The 16992-nt window shown below is 57.5% G+C and overlaps 1 protein-coding gene across 2 annotated transcripts in view; it reads left to right on the plus strand.

The window, feature by feature from the left end:
• LOC135458026 (transmembrane and coiled-coil domains protein 2) overlaps positions 1 to 13548 on the plus strand; it is a 32874-nt gene extending 19326 nt beyond the window's left edge. For both annotated transcript variants that reach the window (XM_064732915.1, XM_064732914.1), the window contains 3 exons: positions 7808 to 8745; positions 10052 to 10187; positions 12230 to 13548. In XM_064732915.1, the coding sequence (XP_064588985.1) occupies positions 7808 to 8745; positions 10052 to 10187; positions 12230 to 12541 (1386 nt within the window). In that variant the 3' untranslated portion in view covers positions 12542 to 13548. The remainder of the gene's footprint in view (positions 1 to 7807; positions 8746 to 10051; positions 10188 to 12229) is intronic.
• The last annotated feature ends 3444 nt before the right edge of the window (positions 13549 to 16992 follow it).

The raw sequence follows: 16992 nt of genomic DNA on the forward strand, positions 1-16992 counted from the left end.
AATTGCTCTAAGAAACAAAATAACTACCCCAAAATCCCCCTCCCCATGTCCACCACACCCCTGCATTTGGCATTTGTGGCATTCCAGGGCCACCAAGTGCCCCAGGCAGGGTGACACTTGTGTGGGGGAGCTGTCGGGTCAGGGCAGCAGCTCCCCGGGTCTGCCCTGGATTTGGCAAAGCTTGTTCTGGTTTTTTCCCTGCTGGAAGGTGCTCATGGTTCCTTCCATGTCCTTTCCCTGCTGGAAGGTGCTCATGGTCCCCATGTCCCATGTGGGGACAGGGACAGGACACTCAGAGTGTCCCCAGTGAGAGTGACCAGCTCAGGGGATGCTGTGCTGGAAAATTGCTCTAAGAAATGAAATAACTTCCCCCAAAATCCCCCTCCCCACATCCACCACACCCCTGCTTTTCTGTGCTGGCCGTGGCCTCTCCCTGGTGGCATTTCAGGGCCACCAAGTGCCCCAGGCAGGGTGACACTTGTGTGGGGGAGCTGTCGGGTCAGGGCAGCAGCTCCCCGGGTCTGCCCTGGATTTGGCAAAGCTTGTTCTGGTTTTTTCCCTGCTGGAAGGTGCTCACGGTCCTTCCCAGGGCTGCCGTGTCCCTGGGATGGATTCCAGGCAGGAATCACAGCGATACTTTGTAGGGAAGGTCCTTGCTGGGGGTGGACACAGCCAGGGCTCATCCCCAGCACAGAAACCACAACAGTTCAGGGGGGATGTCAGCGCCTCCAGAGCTCTGCTCTGAACTTTGCAATAATTGTGTAATTCCTTAAAATGGGGTTAAAGCCAGGCGTGGATGTGCTGGGACAGCCGTGACCCTCTCGGGGACACAGCTGCAAGCTGGGGTGACAGCCTCGAGTTGGGGTGACAGCCTTGAGCCGAGGACATGGCCCTAAGTGGGGACACAGCTCTGAGGTGGGGGACACAGCCCCAAGTTGGGGTGACATCCCCAAGCTGAGGGGACAGCACTGAGCTGGGGGGACACAGCCTCAAGCTGGGTGACATTCCTGAGCTGGGGTGACATCCCTGACCTAGGGGACAAATCCTTGAGCTGAGGGGACATCCCTGACCTAGGGGACAAATCCTTGAGCTGAGGGGACAAGCCTGAGCTGGAGTGACAGCCCTGACCTAGGGGACACAGCCCCAAGCTGGGGTGACATCCTCAAGCTGGGGTGACATCCCCAAACTGGGGGACAGCCCTTAGCTGGGGGGACAGCCTTGAGCTGTGGTGACAGCCCCAAATGGGTGACATCCCCAAATTGGAGGACAGCCCTGTGCTGGGGTGACATCCCTGAGCTGGAGTGACAGCCGTGATCTAGGGGACACAGCCCTAAACTGAGGTGACATCCCTGAGCCTGGGGTGACATTCCCAAACTGAGGTGACAGCCCCGAGCTGGGGTGACATCCCCAAACTGGGATAACATCCCCAATCTGAGGTGACATCCCCAAATTGAGGTAACATGCCTGAGCTGGGGTGACATCCCCACGCTGAGGGGACATCCCCACACTGAGGTGACATCCCCACGCTGAGGGGACATCCCCACGCTGAGGGGACATCCCCACGCTGGGGTGACATCCCCACGCTGAGGGGACATCCCCACGCTGAGGGGACATCCCCACGCTGAGGTGACATCCCCACACTGAGGGGACATCCCCAAACTGAGGGGACATCCCCACACTGAGGGGACATCCCCACACTGAGGTGACATCCCCACTCTGAGGGGACATCCCCATGCTGAGGGGACATCCCCACACTGAGGTGACATCCCCACACTGAGGTGACATCCCCACACTGAGGTGACATCCCCACACTGAGGTGACATCCCCAATCTGAGGTGACATCCCCAAATTGAGGTAACATGCCTGAGCTGGGGTGACATCCCCACACTGGGGTGACATCCCCACGCTGAGGGGACATCCCCACACTGGGGTGACATCCCCACACTGGGGTGACATCCCCACACTGAGGTGACATCCCCACGCTGAGGGGACATCCCCACACTGGGGTGACATCCCCACACTGGGGTGACATCCCCACGCTGAGGGGACATCCCCACACTGGGGTGACATCCCCACACTGAGGGGACATCCCCATACTGGGGTGACATCCCCACGCTGAGGGGACCTCCCCAATCTGAGGTGACATCCCCACGCTGAGGGGACATCCCCAAATTGAGGTAACATGCCTGAGCTGGGGTGACATCCCCACACTGGGGTGACATCCCCACGCTGGGGTGACATCCCCACACTGAGGTGACATCCCCACACTGGGGTGACATCCCCACACTGAGGTGACATCCCCACACTGAGGTGACATCCCCACACTGAGGTGACATCCCCACGCTGAGGGGACATCCCCACACTGAGGTGACATCCCCACGCTGAGGTGACATCCCCAAACTGGGGTGACATCCCCACACTGGGGTGACATCCCCACGCTGAGGGGACATCCCCACGCTGGGGTGACATCCCCATATTGAGGTAACATCCCCACACTGGGGTGACATCTCCATACTGGGGTGACATCCCCATACTGAGGTGACATCCCCACACTGAGGGGACATCCCCAAACTGAGGGGACATCCCCACACTGAGGGGACATCCCCACACTGAGGTGACATCCCCAGACTGAGGTGACATCCCCACACTGAGGTAACATCCCCACACTGAGGTGACATCCCCAATCTGAGGTGACATCCCCAAACTGAGGGGACATCCCCACACTGAGGGGACATCCCCAAACTGGGGTGACATCCCCACACTGAGGGGACATCCCCATGCTGATGGGACATCCCCATACTGAGGTGACATCCCCACACTGAGGGGACATCCCCACGCTGGGGTGACATCCCCACACTGAGGTGACATCCCCACGCTGTGGTGACATCCCCACACTGAGGGGACATCCCCAAGGTGAGGGGACATCCCCACACTGAAGGGACATCCCCACTCTGAGGTGACATCCCCAAACTGGGGTGACATCCCCACGCTAGGGTGACATCCCCACACAGAGGGGACATCCCCACACTGAGGGGACATCCCCATACTGGGGTGACATCCCCATACTGGGGTGACATCCCCATACTGAGGTGACATCCCCACACTGAGGGGACATCCCCAAACTGAGGGGACATCCCCACACTGGGGTGACATCCCCAGATTGAGGTAACATGCCTGAGCTGGGGTGACATCCCCAAACTGAGGGGACATCCCCACACTGAGGGGACATCCCCACACTGGGGGGACATCCCCATACTGGGGTGACATCCCCACGCTGGGGTGACATCCCCATACTGAGGTGACATCCCCAGCTGTGCCCAGCTGTGCCCATCCTGCAGCCCCAATCCCCCAGCCCTGCCCTCTGTGAGCGCTGTTTGTGCTCAGCCCGAGCCTTTTGCAGCTCTCGGAGCCATTGCCCTGCCCTGCTCTGCCCTCCCAGCCTGGTGCAAAACAAGCTCTGCAAAGCAGGGTTTCCATCAGCAGGATCCATTCCCTTTCATCCTGTGCCTGCCAGCGGGTTTGCTGCGTGTAGGGAAAGTGTGGCTGTTCCTAATCCCCCCTTAAATCCCCTGCACAGTTGCTGGGGTTTAGCAGGCAGGGCCTGTTAATGCTCCAGGGATCCACATTGGGATTTTTTTGGGGGGGTTGTTTTCAAAGCAATGCCCTGATTTGCCTTTCCCAGCGTGGCAGCGAGCAGGGTTTCACCCCAGAGCTGTTCCCTGCCCGTCCCAGATGGAATCCCATGGATAAATCATGGAATTCCAGAATGGTTTGGGTTGGGAGGGACCATAAAACCCATCCAGTGCCAGCCCTGCCATGGGCAGGGACTCCTTTCACCACCCAACCCAGCCTTGCCTGCTCTTAGGGATTGGGGCAGCCACAGATTATGTGGGAATTCCATCTCACCCCCCTCACAGGCAGGAATTCCAAAATTCCCATCTGAATTTCCAAAATTCCTATCTGAACTTCCAAAATTCCCATCTGAATTTCCAGAATTCCCATCTGAATTTCCAAAAATCCCATCTGAACTTCCAAAATTCCCATCTGAACTTCCAAAAATCCCATCTGAATTTCCAAAATTCCCGTCTAAATTTCCAAAAATCCTGTCTGAACTTCCAAAATTTCCATCTGAATTTTCAGAATTCCCATCTGAATTTCCAAAAATCCCATCTAAATTTCCAAAGATCCCATCTGAATTTCCGGAATTCCCATCTGAATTCCCATCTGAATTCCCATCTGAATTCCCAGAATTCCCATCTGAATTTCCAAAAATCCCGTCTAAATTTCCAAAATTCCCGTCTAAATTTCCAAAGATCCCATCTGAATTTCCAGAATTCCCATCTGAATTTCCAAAATTCCCATCTGAATGTCCAAAATTCCCGTCTAAATTTCCAAAAATCCCATCTAAACCTCCTTTTTTTTTTCCCAATCCAAAAGATTGGCTTTGCAGAGGGCAGCTCCCTGTTTGGAAACAGAGTTTGAGCAACTTCTCCCCTCCCCTCCCCAGCGGGTGTTTCCCCTTTGGGATTTTCCAGAGCTGCCTTTTTCCTTTGCCACGGTCGCTTTTTTCCCTTTTTTGTCCAGAGAATTGCACATCTGGGCTAAAAGTCTGTTTCCTGCTGTTTCTAATTTCTGCCTGGTGATAAGAAACCAAAGCAAAATAAAAACCCTCGGTGGAGGGCCCAGCCTAAAAATAGCCTGGGAGTGGGGTCTGAAAACCACAAGTTTGTTATGACTTCATTTTTATTTTTTATTTTTTTTAAGAAAATTGCTGAATCCAGCTGGGATTGGCCTTTTGCTCCCATCTTGCTCCATCCCTGCTGCAGTGAGGAGACGGAAAAAGCTTTGGGGTGAAGCTGAGATGAAATCCCAACACCCCCAGACTCCCAGCAGGACATGAAAAACAGGGAAAAAAAATAAAAAAGGAGATGGAATAGAATAACAGGAGGGTTCTGGCTTTTCCAAGCCCCTGCTCCAGATGGGATTGTTCCCAAGCAGCATCTTGAGAGAACATTGCTCCCTGTTCCCCCCTGCATTTCCTGGTGATAATAACACACTCCCCAGCAGAGATCCCGCAGCTTTATCCCTATTAAAGGGTCACTCGGGGAAAGTGGGATGGAAATGAGAAATTATTCAGGTCTGCCAAGAGTATTTAACTTTCAAGCAGCTCTTAATTAGAAGCCAGGAGCCATTTACACAACCAGGGAGGTTTTTGCATAAGAATCTGCATATAAAACCCAGCAACTGGGAAGATTTAGGGTTTTATTTTATTTAATTTTTTTTCCCCCAACTGGCCAAGCAGCACATCCAGGTTGGAGAGCACGAGGCAGGGCCTGGGTTGCAGTCCAGGCTCTCCAAATTGTGGCTTCAGGAGAGCGATTTCCTCTCTCCCAAAGCTCCAGTTTTGCCATCTGTAAAATGGAATTTTGGCATTTTGTCCGAATTCCCTGCAGTGGCAGCTGGTGTTTGCAGGAGGAGCTTGGGGAGGCAGAGGAGTCCCTGCCCCTGCAGCTCGGGGAGCTGGAGCTGTCCCCAGCTCCCAAAAACCGGGATGAGGGTGGAAAACTTCGGGGTGAAAGCAGGACTGAAATACCCCCAGGCTGCTCAATCTGGGCTGGTCTGGGGATGAATCCTGGTTTTCCTCACTCCTTTTTCCTGCCTGGCTGGAGAAATCCCATCTGTGCACAAGGTGAGGGTGGAAAGGCAGAGTCAGTGGCTGCTCCCTGTGAATTCCACTGGGAGAATCCAGCCCTGAACCCCAACTGGCTGCTGTGGTCTTTGACTGGTGTGTCCCTGGGATCAACTGGGGTGTCCCTGGGATCAGCTGGGGTGTTCCTGGGGATCAACTGAGATGTTTTTGGGGTCAACTGGGGAGTTTCTGGGATCAGCTGGGGTATTCCTGGGATGACCTTGTTGTCCTTGGGATTACCTGGTGTGCTCCTGGAGTCACCAGGGGTGTTCTGGGGTCAACTGGTGTATTCTGGGGTAACCTGGTGTGTCCCTGGGGATCAGCCGGGGTGTTCCTGGCATCAGCTGGTGTGTGCCTGGAATCAACTGGGGTGTTCCTGGGATCAGCTGGGGTGTTCTTGGGGTCTTCTGGTGTGTTCCTGGGATCAACTGGTTGTCCTTGGGATCAACTGGAGTGTTCTGGGGATCAGCTGGGGAGTTCCTGGCATCACCTGGTGTGTTCTTGGGTAACCTGTCCCTGAGGATCAGCTGCTGTGTTCCTGTGTCCCTGGGGATCAGCTGGTGTATTCCTGGGATTCCAGCAGTGCTGGGATGGCTGAAAAATCTCCAACCAACCCCAAAACTCCCCCAACCTCTCCAGTTAATTTTTCTTCTGAGTTTTCTGTGCATCCCCAGCCCATTTCTGGAGTTTCTCCTCCCTCCCCTGAGCATTGCCTTCCTTTTTCTTCCTCTCCAGCTGGACAAAGGCGACATGAGCACCCTGAACCTGCCTGGGATCAACTTGGGTGTTAACTGGGATCACCTGGGGTGTTCTGGGATCAACTGGGATGTTCTGGGATCAACTGGGATGTTCTTGGGTAACCTGGGATGTTTCTGGGATCAACTGGGATGTTCCTGGGATCAGCTGGTGTGTCGCTGAGGATCACCTGGTGTGTCCCTGGGATTCTGACAGTGCTGGCAAATCTCCAACCAACCCCAAAACTCCCCCAACCTCTCCAGTTAATTTTTCTCCTGCCTCTTCCATGCATCCCCAGCCCATTTTTGGAGTTTCTCCTCCCTCCCCCGAGCATTGCCTTCCTTTTTCTTCCTCTCCAGCTGGACAAGGGCAACGTGAGCACCCTGAACCTGCCTGGGATCAACTTGGGTGTTAACTGGGATCACCTGGGGTGTTCCTGGGATCAACTGGGATGTTCTTGGGATCAACTGGGAAGTTCCTGGGATCAACTGGGGTGTTCTTGGGTAACCTGGGGTGTTCCTGGAATCACCTGGGATGTTTCTGGGATCAACTGGAATGTTCCTGGGATCACCTGGTGTGTCCCTGGGATTCTGACAGTGCTGGCAAATCTCCAACCAACCCCAAAACTCCCCCAACCTCTCCAGTTAATTTTTCTTCTGAGTTTTCTGTGCATCCCCAGCCCATTTCTGGAGTTTCTCCTCCCTCCCCTGAGCATTGCCTTCCTTTTTCTTCCTCTCCAGCTGGACGAGGGCAACGTGAGCACCCTGAACCTGCCTGGGATCAACTTGAGTGTTAACTGGGATAACCTGGGGTGTTCCTGGGATCAACTGGGATGTTCTTGGGTAACCTGGGGTGTTCCTGGAATCACCTGGAATGTTCCTGGGATCAGCTGGTGTGTCACTGAGGATCACCTGGTGTGTCCCTGGGATTCTAACAGTGCTGGCAAATCTCCAACCAACCCCAAAACTCCCCCAACCTCTCCAGTTAATTATTCTCATTCCTCTTCCGTGCATCCCCAGCCTGGTTCTCTCCTGTCTCCTCCCATTTCTGGACTTTTTCCTCCCTTCCCTGAGTATTCCTTTTCCTTTTTCTCCCCCTCCAGCTGGACAAGGGCAACGTGAGCACCCTGAACCTGCCTGGGATCAACTTGGGTGTTAACTGGGATAACCTGGGGTGTTCTGGGATCAACTGGGATGTTCTTGGGGTCACCTGGTGTGTCCCTGGGATTCTAACAGCGCTGGCAAATCTCCAACCAACCCCAAAACTCCCCCAACCTCTCCAGTTAATTATTTTGCCTCTTCTGTGCATCCCAAGCATCCCCTCCCATTTCTGGAGTTTCTCCTCCCTCTCCTGAGTATTGCCTTTGTTTTTCTTCCCCTCCAGCTGGACAAGGGCGACGTGACCACCCTGAACCTGCCGGCGGGCGCCGGTGGGCACGGTGACACCGACGGCCCCGTGTGCCTGGACGTGCCCGATGGCACCCCCGACCCTCAGCGCACCAAAGCCGCCATCGAGCACCTGCACCAGAAGATCCTCAAGATCACGGAGCAGATCAAGATCGAGCAGGAGGCGCGCGACGACAACGTGGCCGAGTACCTGAAGCTGGCCAACAACGCCGACAAGCAGCAGGCGTCGCGCATCAAGCAGGTGTTCGAGAAGAAGAACCAGAAGTCGGCGCAGACCATCGCGCAGCTGCACAAGAAGCTGGAGCACTACCACAAGAAGCTGAAGGAGATCGAGCAGAACGGCCCCAGCCGCCAGCCCAAGGATGTTTTCCGGGACATGCACCAAGGGCTGAAGGACGTGGGCGCCAACGTGCGCTCCAGCATCAGCGGCTTCAGCGGCGGCGTGGTGGAGGGCGTCAAGGGCGGCCTCTCGGGGCTCTCGCAGGCCACGCACACGGCCGTGGTGTCCAAGCCGCGCGAGTTCGCCAGCCTGATCCGCAACAAGTTCGGCAGCGCCGACAACATCGCGCACCTCAAGGACACGCTGGACGACGGGCACCCCGAGGAGGCGTCGCGCGCGCTGAGCGGCAGCGCCACGCTGGTGTCCAGCCCCAAGTACGGCAGCGATGACGAGTGCTCCAGCGCCACCTCGGGCTCGGCCGGCGGCAGCAACTCGGGGGCAGGCCCCGGCGGCTTGGGGAGCCCCAAGTCCAACACGCTGGACAGCCACCACAACAACTTCGACACCATCCTGGAGGAGCTGCGCGAGATCAAGGACAGCCAGTCGCACCTGGAGGACTCCATGGAGGACCTGAAGGCGCAGCTGCAGAGGGATTACACCTACATGACCCAGTGCTTGCAGGAGGAGCGGTACAGGTAGGGCTGGAGGTGTCACCCATGGTGGCCCTTTGGGGACCACAAGCTGCCAAGAGACACGGGGAGCTGCAGCCCTCGTCACTACCAGATAATCTTGAGAGGTTTTCCCACAACTAGGGGAGGGTGGGAGGGGCTGGAGGGCTCCATGGAGGACCTGAAGGCCCAACTGCAGACCTACATGACCCAGTGCTTGCAGGAGGAGCGATACAGGTAGGGCTGGAGGTGTCACCCATGGTGGCTCTTTGGGGACCACCACCCACCCTCCTGGCCAAGAGACACAGGGAGTTGCAGCTCTCCTCACTGCCAGATAATCTTGAGAGGTTTTCCCACAACTAGGGGAGGGTGGGAAGGGCTGGAGAACTCCATGGAGGACCTGAAAGCACAGCTGCAGACCTACATGATGCAGTGCTTGCAGGAGGAGTGATACAGGTAGGTGGTAGGGGAGGTACCGCTCATGGTGGCTCTTTGGGGACCACAAGCTGCTCTCCTGGCCAAGAGACACGGGGAGCTGCAGCTTTCCTCATTTCCAGATGATCTTGAGAGGTTTTCCCACAACCAGGGGAGGGTGGGATGGGCTGAAGGATTCCATGGAGGACCTGAAGGCACAGCTGCAGAGGGATTACACCTACATGACCCAGTGCTTGTGCTACAGATAGGAGAGGTGTCACCTGGGGTGGCTTTTTGGGGACCACAAGCTGCTCTCCTGGCCAAGAGACACAGGGAGTTGCAGCTCTCCTCACTGCCAGATAATCTTGAGAGGTTTTCCCACAACTAGGGGAGGGTGGGAGGGGCTGGAGGGCTCCATGGAGGACCTGAAAGCACAGCTGCAGACCTACATCACCCAGTGCTTGCAGGAGGAGTGATACAGGTAGGGCTGGGTGGGTGGCAGGGGAGATGTCACCCATGGTGGCCCTTTGGGGACCACAAGCTGCTCTCCTGGCCAAGAGACACAGGGAGTTGCAGCTCTCCTCAGTGCCAGACCTCCAAGGAGGATCTTGAGAGGTTTTCCCACAACTAGGGGAGGGTGGGAAGGGCTGGAGAACTCCATGGAGGACCTGAAGGCCCAGCTGCAGACCTACATGATGCAGTGTTTGCAGGAGGAGCGATACAGGTAGGGGAGGTGTCACCTGAGGTGGCCCTTTGGGGACCACAATCTGCCAAGAGACACGGGGAGCTGCAGCCCTCCTCACTTCCAGACGATCTTGAGATGTTTTCCCACAACCAGAGGAGGGTGGCAGGATCTGGGTGGTGTCCCCAGTGCCAGGGGGGTCTCGGGGATGTGTCCCAGCCCCGCTGCCCTGTGCAGGTACGAGCGCCTGGAGGAGCAGCTGAACGACCTGACGGAGCTGCACCAGAACGAGATGACCAACCTGAAGCAGGAGCTGGCCAGCATGGAGGAGAAGGTGGCCTACCAGTCCTATGAGAGGGCTCGGGACATCCAGGTAGGGCTGTGGGAGGGCTCAGCCCGCTCTGCTCCCCCCAGGCAGGGGTGAGGGGCAGAGCCTGGGCTGGGAAGGAGGGTGGGGCAGTGGGATCCCTTCTCCAGCACCCTCCAGGTGAGGCTCTCCCTGTGCTGCTGTCACAGCAAGGGGAAGGTGGCTGAGCCAAGTCCCCAAAAACAGGGAATCCCAGACTGGCGTGGGCTGGAAGGAACATGAAAAACCACCCATGGCAGGGCAGGGACACCTTCTGCTGTCACAGGGAGGGGGCAGCCACGGCTTCTCTGGGAATTCCATCCCAGGTCCTCCCCACCCTCACAGGGAGGAATCTCCTCTGTCCCTGCCCTCCATCCCTCCCCTGTCCTGTCACAGCACCACACAGCGAGTCCCCTGTGTGTGACCACAGCACCAGGCTGTGACAAGCCACACATGGGCCATCCCCCAGCAGAAACCAGAACAAAACCCCCCCAGCAGCAGCAGCAGCAAAACCCCCAAATCCCTCAGGGGACATCCCTGGAGCCGCTGCCACCGCTGTCCCCTGGCAGGAGGCCTCAGGGACACCCCTGGAGCCACTGCCATTGCTGTCCCATAGCAGGAGGCCTCAGGGACACCCCTGGAGCCTCTGTCCCCATTGTCCCCTGGCAGGAGGCCTCAGGGGGGACATCCCTGGAGCCACTGCCATTGCTGTCCCATAGCAGGAGGCCTCAGGGACATCCCTGGAGCCTCTGTCCCCGTTGTCCCCTGGCAGGAGGCCTCAGGGACATCCCTGGAGCCTCTGTCCCCACTGTCCCCTGGCAGGAGGCCTCAGGGACACCCCTGGAGCCTCTGTCCCCATTGTCCCATAGCAGGAGGCCTCAGGGACACCCCTGGAGCCTCTGTCCCCATTGTCCCCTGGCAGGAGGCCTCAGGGACATCCCTGGAGCCTCTGTCCCCGTTGTCCCCTGGCAGGAGGCCTCAGGGACACCCCTGGAGCCTCTGTCCCCGTTGTCCCCTGGCAGGAGGCCTCAGGGACACCCCTGGAGCCACTGCCATTGCTGTCCCATAGCAGGAGGCCTCAGGGACACCCCTGGAGCCTCTGTCCCCGTTGTCCCCTGGCAGGCGGCCTCAGGGGGGACATCCCTGGAGCCACTGCCATTGCTGTCCCATAGCAGGACGCCTCAGGGACACCCCTGGAGCCTCTGTCCCCACTGTCCCCTGGCAGGAGGCCTCAGGGACACCCCTGGAGCCACTGCCATTGCTGTCCCATAGCAGGAGGCCTCAGGGTCACACCTGGAGCCTCTGTCCCTGTTGTCCCCTGGCAGGAGGCCTCAGGGACACTCTGTCCTGTTGTCCCCTGGCAGGAGGCCTCAGGTACACCCCTGGAGCCACTGCCATTGCTGTCCCATAGCAGGAGGCCTCAGGGACATCCCTGGAGCCTCTGTCCCCGTTGTCCCCTGGCAGGAGGCCTCAGGGACACACCTGGAGCCTCTGTCCCCGTTGTCCCCTGGCAGGAGGCCTCAGGGACATCCCTGGAGCCTCTGTCCCCGTTGTCCCCTGGCAGGCGGCCTCAGGGGGGACATCCCTGGAGCCTCTGTCCCCGTTGTCCCCTGGCAGGAGGCCTCAGGGACACCCCTGGAGCCTCTGTCCCCATTGTCCCCTGGCAGGAGGCCTCAGGGACATCCCTGGAGCCTCTGTCACCGTTGTTCCCTGGCAAGAGGCCTCAGGGACACCCCTGGAGCCACTGCCATTGCTGTCCCATAGCAGGAGGCCTCAGGGACACCCTGGAGCCTCTGTCCCCATTGTCCCATAGCAGGAGGCCTCAGGGACACCCCTGGAGCCTCTGTCCCCATTGTCCCATAGCAGGAGGCCTCAGGGACATCCCTGGAGCCTCTGTCCCCGTTGTCCCCTGGCAGGAGGCCTCAGGGGGGACACCCCTGGAGCCTCTGTCCCTGTTGTCCCCTGGCAGGAGGCCTCAGGGACATCCCTGGAGCCTCTGTCCCCACTGTCCCCTGGCAGGAGGCCTCAGGGACATCCCTGGAGCCTCTGTCCCCGTTGTCCCCTGGCAGGAGGCCGTGGAGTCGTGCCTGACGCGGGTGACCAAGCTGGAGCTGCAGCAGCAGCAGCAGCAGGTGGTGCAGCTGGAAGGGGTGGAGAACGCCAACGCGCGGGCCCTGCTGGGCAAGTTCATCAACGTCATCCTGGCCCTGATGGCCGTGCTGCTCGTCTTCGTCTCCACCATCGCCAACTTCATCACGCCGCTCATGAAGACCCGCATGCGCATCCTCAGCACCGCCCTGCTCGTCCTCTTCCTCTTCTTCCTCTGGAAGCACTGGGACTCCATCAGCTACTTGCTGGAGCACGTGCTGCTCCCCAGCTGATCCCACAGCCCCCGGGGAGTTTTGGTTTCCCGACGAGGAGAGGGACACAAAGGGGGTGAGGGTCCGGAGCCTTCTCCGTGCTCGGTTCAGCTGCAGCCCCTCCACGGCAGCCTCTTGGATCTGGGATCCCTCCGGGATGTTTGGGAAGGGTGGGGTGGGGAGCAAGGAGGAGTTTTGGAAGGCACCAGCGATTTCTGGCTTTTTCTGAAGGGTTTTGGATGGCTTTTTTGGGTGGTTTTTTGAAGGTTGTGCTGAAGTCCCCAGGAAGGAGCTCATCTCCAGGGGTCTTCAGTTGGTGGGATGGATTGAGCTGGACCAAAGCTGGCTGTGGGAGAACTCCCAGCAGGGAGAGGAGAGGGGTTCATTGGGGCAGGAGTTTCCCTTTCAGGCAGGAGTTTCCCTTTCAGGCAGGATTTTCCCTTTCAGGCAAAAAAAGTGGCATTTTCCCCTTTGGAAAACGCCAAAAGCAGATTTTCCCCTTGGTGGCAAAAAGTCCTGGGATAGAGCAAAAGCAAAGCAGGTGGAGGCAGCAGGGCCACGACAAACGGACACAGCAGGACACACGGGTGCCACCAGCCTGCGGCCGCAGCGCGGGGCTGTGACACCGCCCGCTGTCCCCAATGTCCCCGCTGTCCCCGCAGGGCTGGGCGCGGCCAGCAGCGGCACAAACCACACCCCCGCGCTGGCTCCATCCCCTGCCCTCCCAGCTCTGTGGCTTCAGTCGATCCGATCTCTTCAGGGACTCGTCCAGCCTCTGCCCCGTGTCGTGTGTGCGTGTGCGTGTGTGCGGTTTTTAATTTAATTCAGTTCCAGACTCTGTTTCCATTTGTGAATCGAAGCTGGTGGGGCAGGGCGAGCAGGGGCGGCTGCTGCCCTCCAGCCCCACCCCGGAGCACAGCATGCTGTCTCAGATGGTTCTTAAATTATTTCATACCTATATATTTATGTAATATATCTATACACACACACACATATATATATAAATATATATATATAAAATACCTGCACACTCAGGGCCTCCTCTGGTGCAAACAGCAGCTGTTGAAACCCTCAACCACTCGGCCTCAGGTGAGAATTGGGCCCTGCACATTTCCAGTGGGGATTCCCAGGACATTTGGGTGGGTTGGGGGTCCCTCTGTCACTTCCCCAGTGCTCCCAGGGCCGAGCCAGCCCTGCTGTGGCCTCACATGGGGGTCCCTGGGAGGGGATAAAAGTTTGATATCAAAGGGATATCAAAGAATCAAAGGGGATTCTCTGGGAAGGGAATACTCTGAGAAAGGGATTCCGCGGGAAGGGGATGTTCTGGGAAGGGGATTATCGGGGATGGAAATGTTCCGGGAAGGGGATGCTCTGAGAAGGGAATTCTCTGGGATGGGGATGCTCTGGGATGGGGATGCTCTGAGGAAGGGATTCTGCGGGAAGGGAATGCTCCGGGAAGGGAGTTCTCCGGGAAGGGGATGTTCCGGGAAGGGGATGTTCCGGGAAGGGAATTCTCTGAGAAGGGGATTCTCTGGGATGGGGATACTCTGAGAAACGGATTCCACGGGAAGGGGATGTTCTGGGAAGGGAGTTCTCCGGGAAGGGAATGCTCCGGGAAGGGGATTATCAGGGAAGGGAATGTTCCGGGAATGGGATTCTCTGGGATGGAAATGTTCCGGGAATGGGATTCTCTGGGATGGAAATGTTCCGGGAATGGGATTCTCCGCGAAGGGAGTGCGGCTCCACGGCCGCAGGGGGGCTCCCTGTCCCCGCCGCAGATCCCGGGGCCGCTCCGGAGCGCTTTCCCGTAAGGCCGGGCAGGGACAGGGGCCGGGCCCAGGATGGGGTCACTCACCCCAATTAGCGCATTAACCCCTTCCTGCCCATCAGCGATCGTGACGGCACAGGATGGATTGGGTTGGAAGGGACCTTAAAGCCCATCCAGTGCCACCAGCGACACCTTCTGCTGTCCCAGGCTGCTCCATTCCCCCTAACCTGGCTTTGAACACCCTCCGGGGGTGCTCTTCTCTGGGAAATCCATTCCGGGGCCTCACCACCTTCCCAGTATCCCATCTGAGCCGACCCTCTCCAGTTAAACTGTTGGTGCTGCCCCACATCGCCGTGGGGTGAAGCTTTCTGTGAGCCCTGCCACCCCCCTCGCTGCCTGTGACACTTGGGGACATTCCCTGCCCAGCCCCTGTGACCTCGTTGGCAGCAGCCAGAGGAGGCCCCGGCGTTGGGGGGATCCCAGATCCCATCCCAGTGGGAATTTTGGGATCTCTCGCTCATGGCCCTGCTGTCCCCATGTCCGGCTGTCCCCTCCAGGAGTGACCTCCCTGCTGCCCCATGCCATGGGTGAGGGGAGGTCACCGCTGTCCTGAGCTGGCACAGGGGCCACTGTCACCATGCCATGGCCAGCCCCCCCTGCACAGGGAGCTCTGCTGACACTGATGGGGACAATTCCTCCATCCTTCCGGGGATGGAGGATGCCAAAATCCCACCCTGTGCCATCCCTGAGATGGGCTCAAATATCCCAACCTCCCATTTCTCCTCAGGAGGGCAAAATCCCACCCTGTGCATCCCTGAGATGAGCTCAAATATCCCAACTTCCCGTTTCTCCTCAGGAACACAAATATCAGGGTTAAATTTCTGGAGTTGAAAACACCAAGCTAGAAAAAGAGACATGCTGGAATATCCTGAGCTGGAAGAACCCACCAGGATGGGACTGCACAGAACAATCCCAAAATCCCACCCTGGCATCCCTGAGAGCGTTTCCCAAACATTCCTGGAGTTCAGAAAGGTTTGGAACAGTGACCATTCCCTGAGGAGCCTTTCCAGTGCCTCTCAAGGAAGAACATTTCCCTAAAACCCACCCTGGTCCAACTCCAGCCCTTCCCGGGTCCTGTCACTGTCACAGCGAGCAGAGATCCCATCTGTCCCTCCATGCACAGAACAATCCCAAAATCCCACCCTGGCATCCCTGAGAGCGTTTCCCAAATATTCCTGGAGCTCTGGAAGGTTTGGAACAGTGACCATTCCCTGGTCAGGGGGACGATTCCCACATGGCAGGGACAATTGTGTGGCAGGGACAATTCCTGCATGGCAGGGACAATTCCCACAAGGCAGGGACAATTCCCACATGGCAGGGACAATTTCATGGAAGGGACAATTCCCACAAGGCAGGGACAATTCCCACAAGGCAGGGACAATTCCCTCATGGCAGGGACAATTGCATGGCAGGGACAATTCCCACATGGCAGTGACAATGGCATGGCAGGGACAATTCCTACATGGCAGGGACAATTGAGTAGCAGGGACAATTCCCGCACGGCAGTGACAATTCCCTGGCAGTGACAATTCTTGCATGGCAGGGACAATTCCCACATGGCAGGGACAATTCCCACAGGGCAGGGACAATTCCATGGCAGGGACAATTCCCACATGGCAGGGACAATTCCCGCATGGCAGGGACAATTCCATGGCAGGGACAATTCCCTCATGGCAGGGACAATTCCCTGGCAGGGACAATTCCCGCATGGCAGGGACAATTCCATGGCAGGGACAATTCCATGGCAGGGACAATTCCCGCATGGCAGGGACAATTGCGTGGCAGGGACAATTGCGTGGCAGGGACAATTCCTGCATGGCAGGGACAATTCCCACAAGGCAGGGACAATTCCCGCATGGCAGGGACAATTCCTGCATGGCAGGGACAATTCCATGGCAGGGACAATTCCATGGCAGGGACAATTCCCACAAGGCAGGGACAATTCCCGCATGGCAGGGACAATTCCATGGCAGGGACAATTCCTGCATGGCAGTGACAATTCCATGGCAGGGACAATTCCCACATGGCAGGGACAATTCCATGGCAGGGACAATTCCATGGCAGGGACAATTCCCGCATGGCAGGGACAATTCCATGGCAGGGACAATTCCCACATGGCAGGGACAATTCCCACATGGCAGGGACAATTCCCAAATGGCAGAGACAATTCCCTCATGGCAGGGACAATTCCCGCAGGGCAGGGACAATTCCCTCATGGCAGGGACAATTCCCTGGCAGTGACAATTCCCACAAGGCAGGGACAATTCCCACATGGCAGGGACAATTCCCTGGCAGGGACAATTCCATGGCAGGGACAATTCCATGGCAGGGACAATTCCTGCATGGCAGGGACAATTGCGTGGCAGGGACAATTGCGTGGCAGGGACAATTTCCACATGGCAGGGACAATTCCCGCATGGCAGGGACAATTCCCTGGCAGGGACAATTCCATGGCAGGGACAATTCCCAAATGGCAGGGACAATTGCGTGTCAGGGACAATTCCATGGCAGGGACAATTCCCTGGCAGGGACAATTCCCTCATGGCAGGGACAATTCCCGCAGGGCAGGGACAATTCCATGGCAGGGACAATTCCCACAAGGCAGTGACAATGGCATGGCAGGGACAATTCCCACAAGGCAGGG

Source organism: Zonotrichia leucophrys, chromosome 26 (genome assembly GCF_028769735.1).
Source record: "Zonotrichia leucophrys gambelii isolate GWCS_2022_RI chromosome 26, RI_Zleu_2.0, whole genome shotgun sequence".
In the NCBI taxonomy this organism is placed as follows: domain Eukaryota; kingdom Metazoa; phylum Chordata; class Aves; order Passeriformes; family Passerellidae; genus Zonotrichia; species Zonotrichia leucophrys.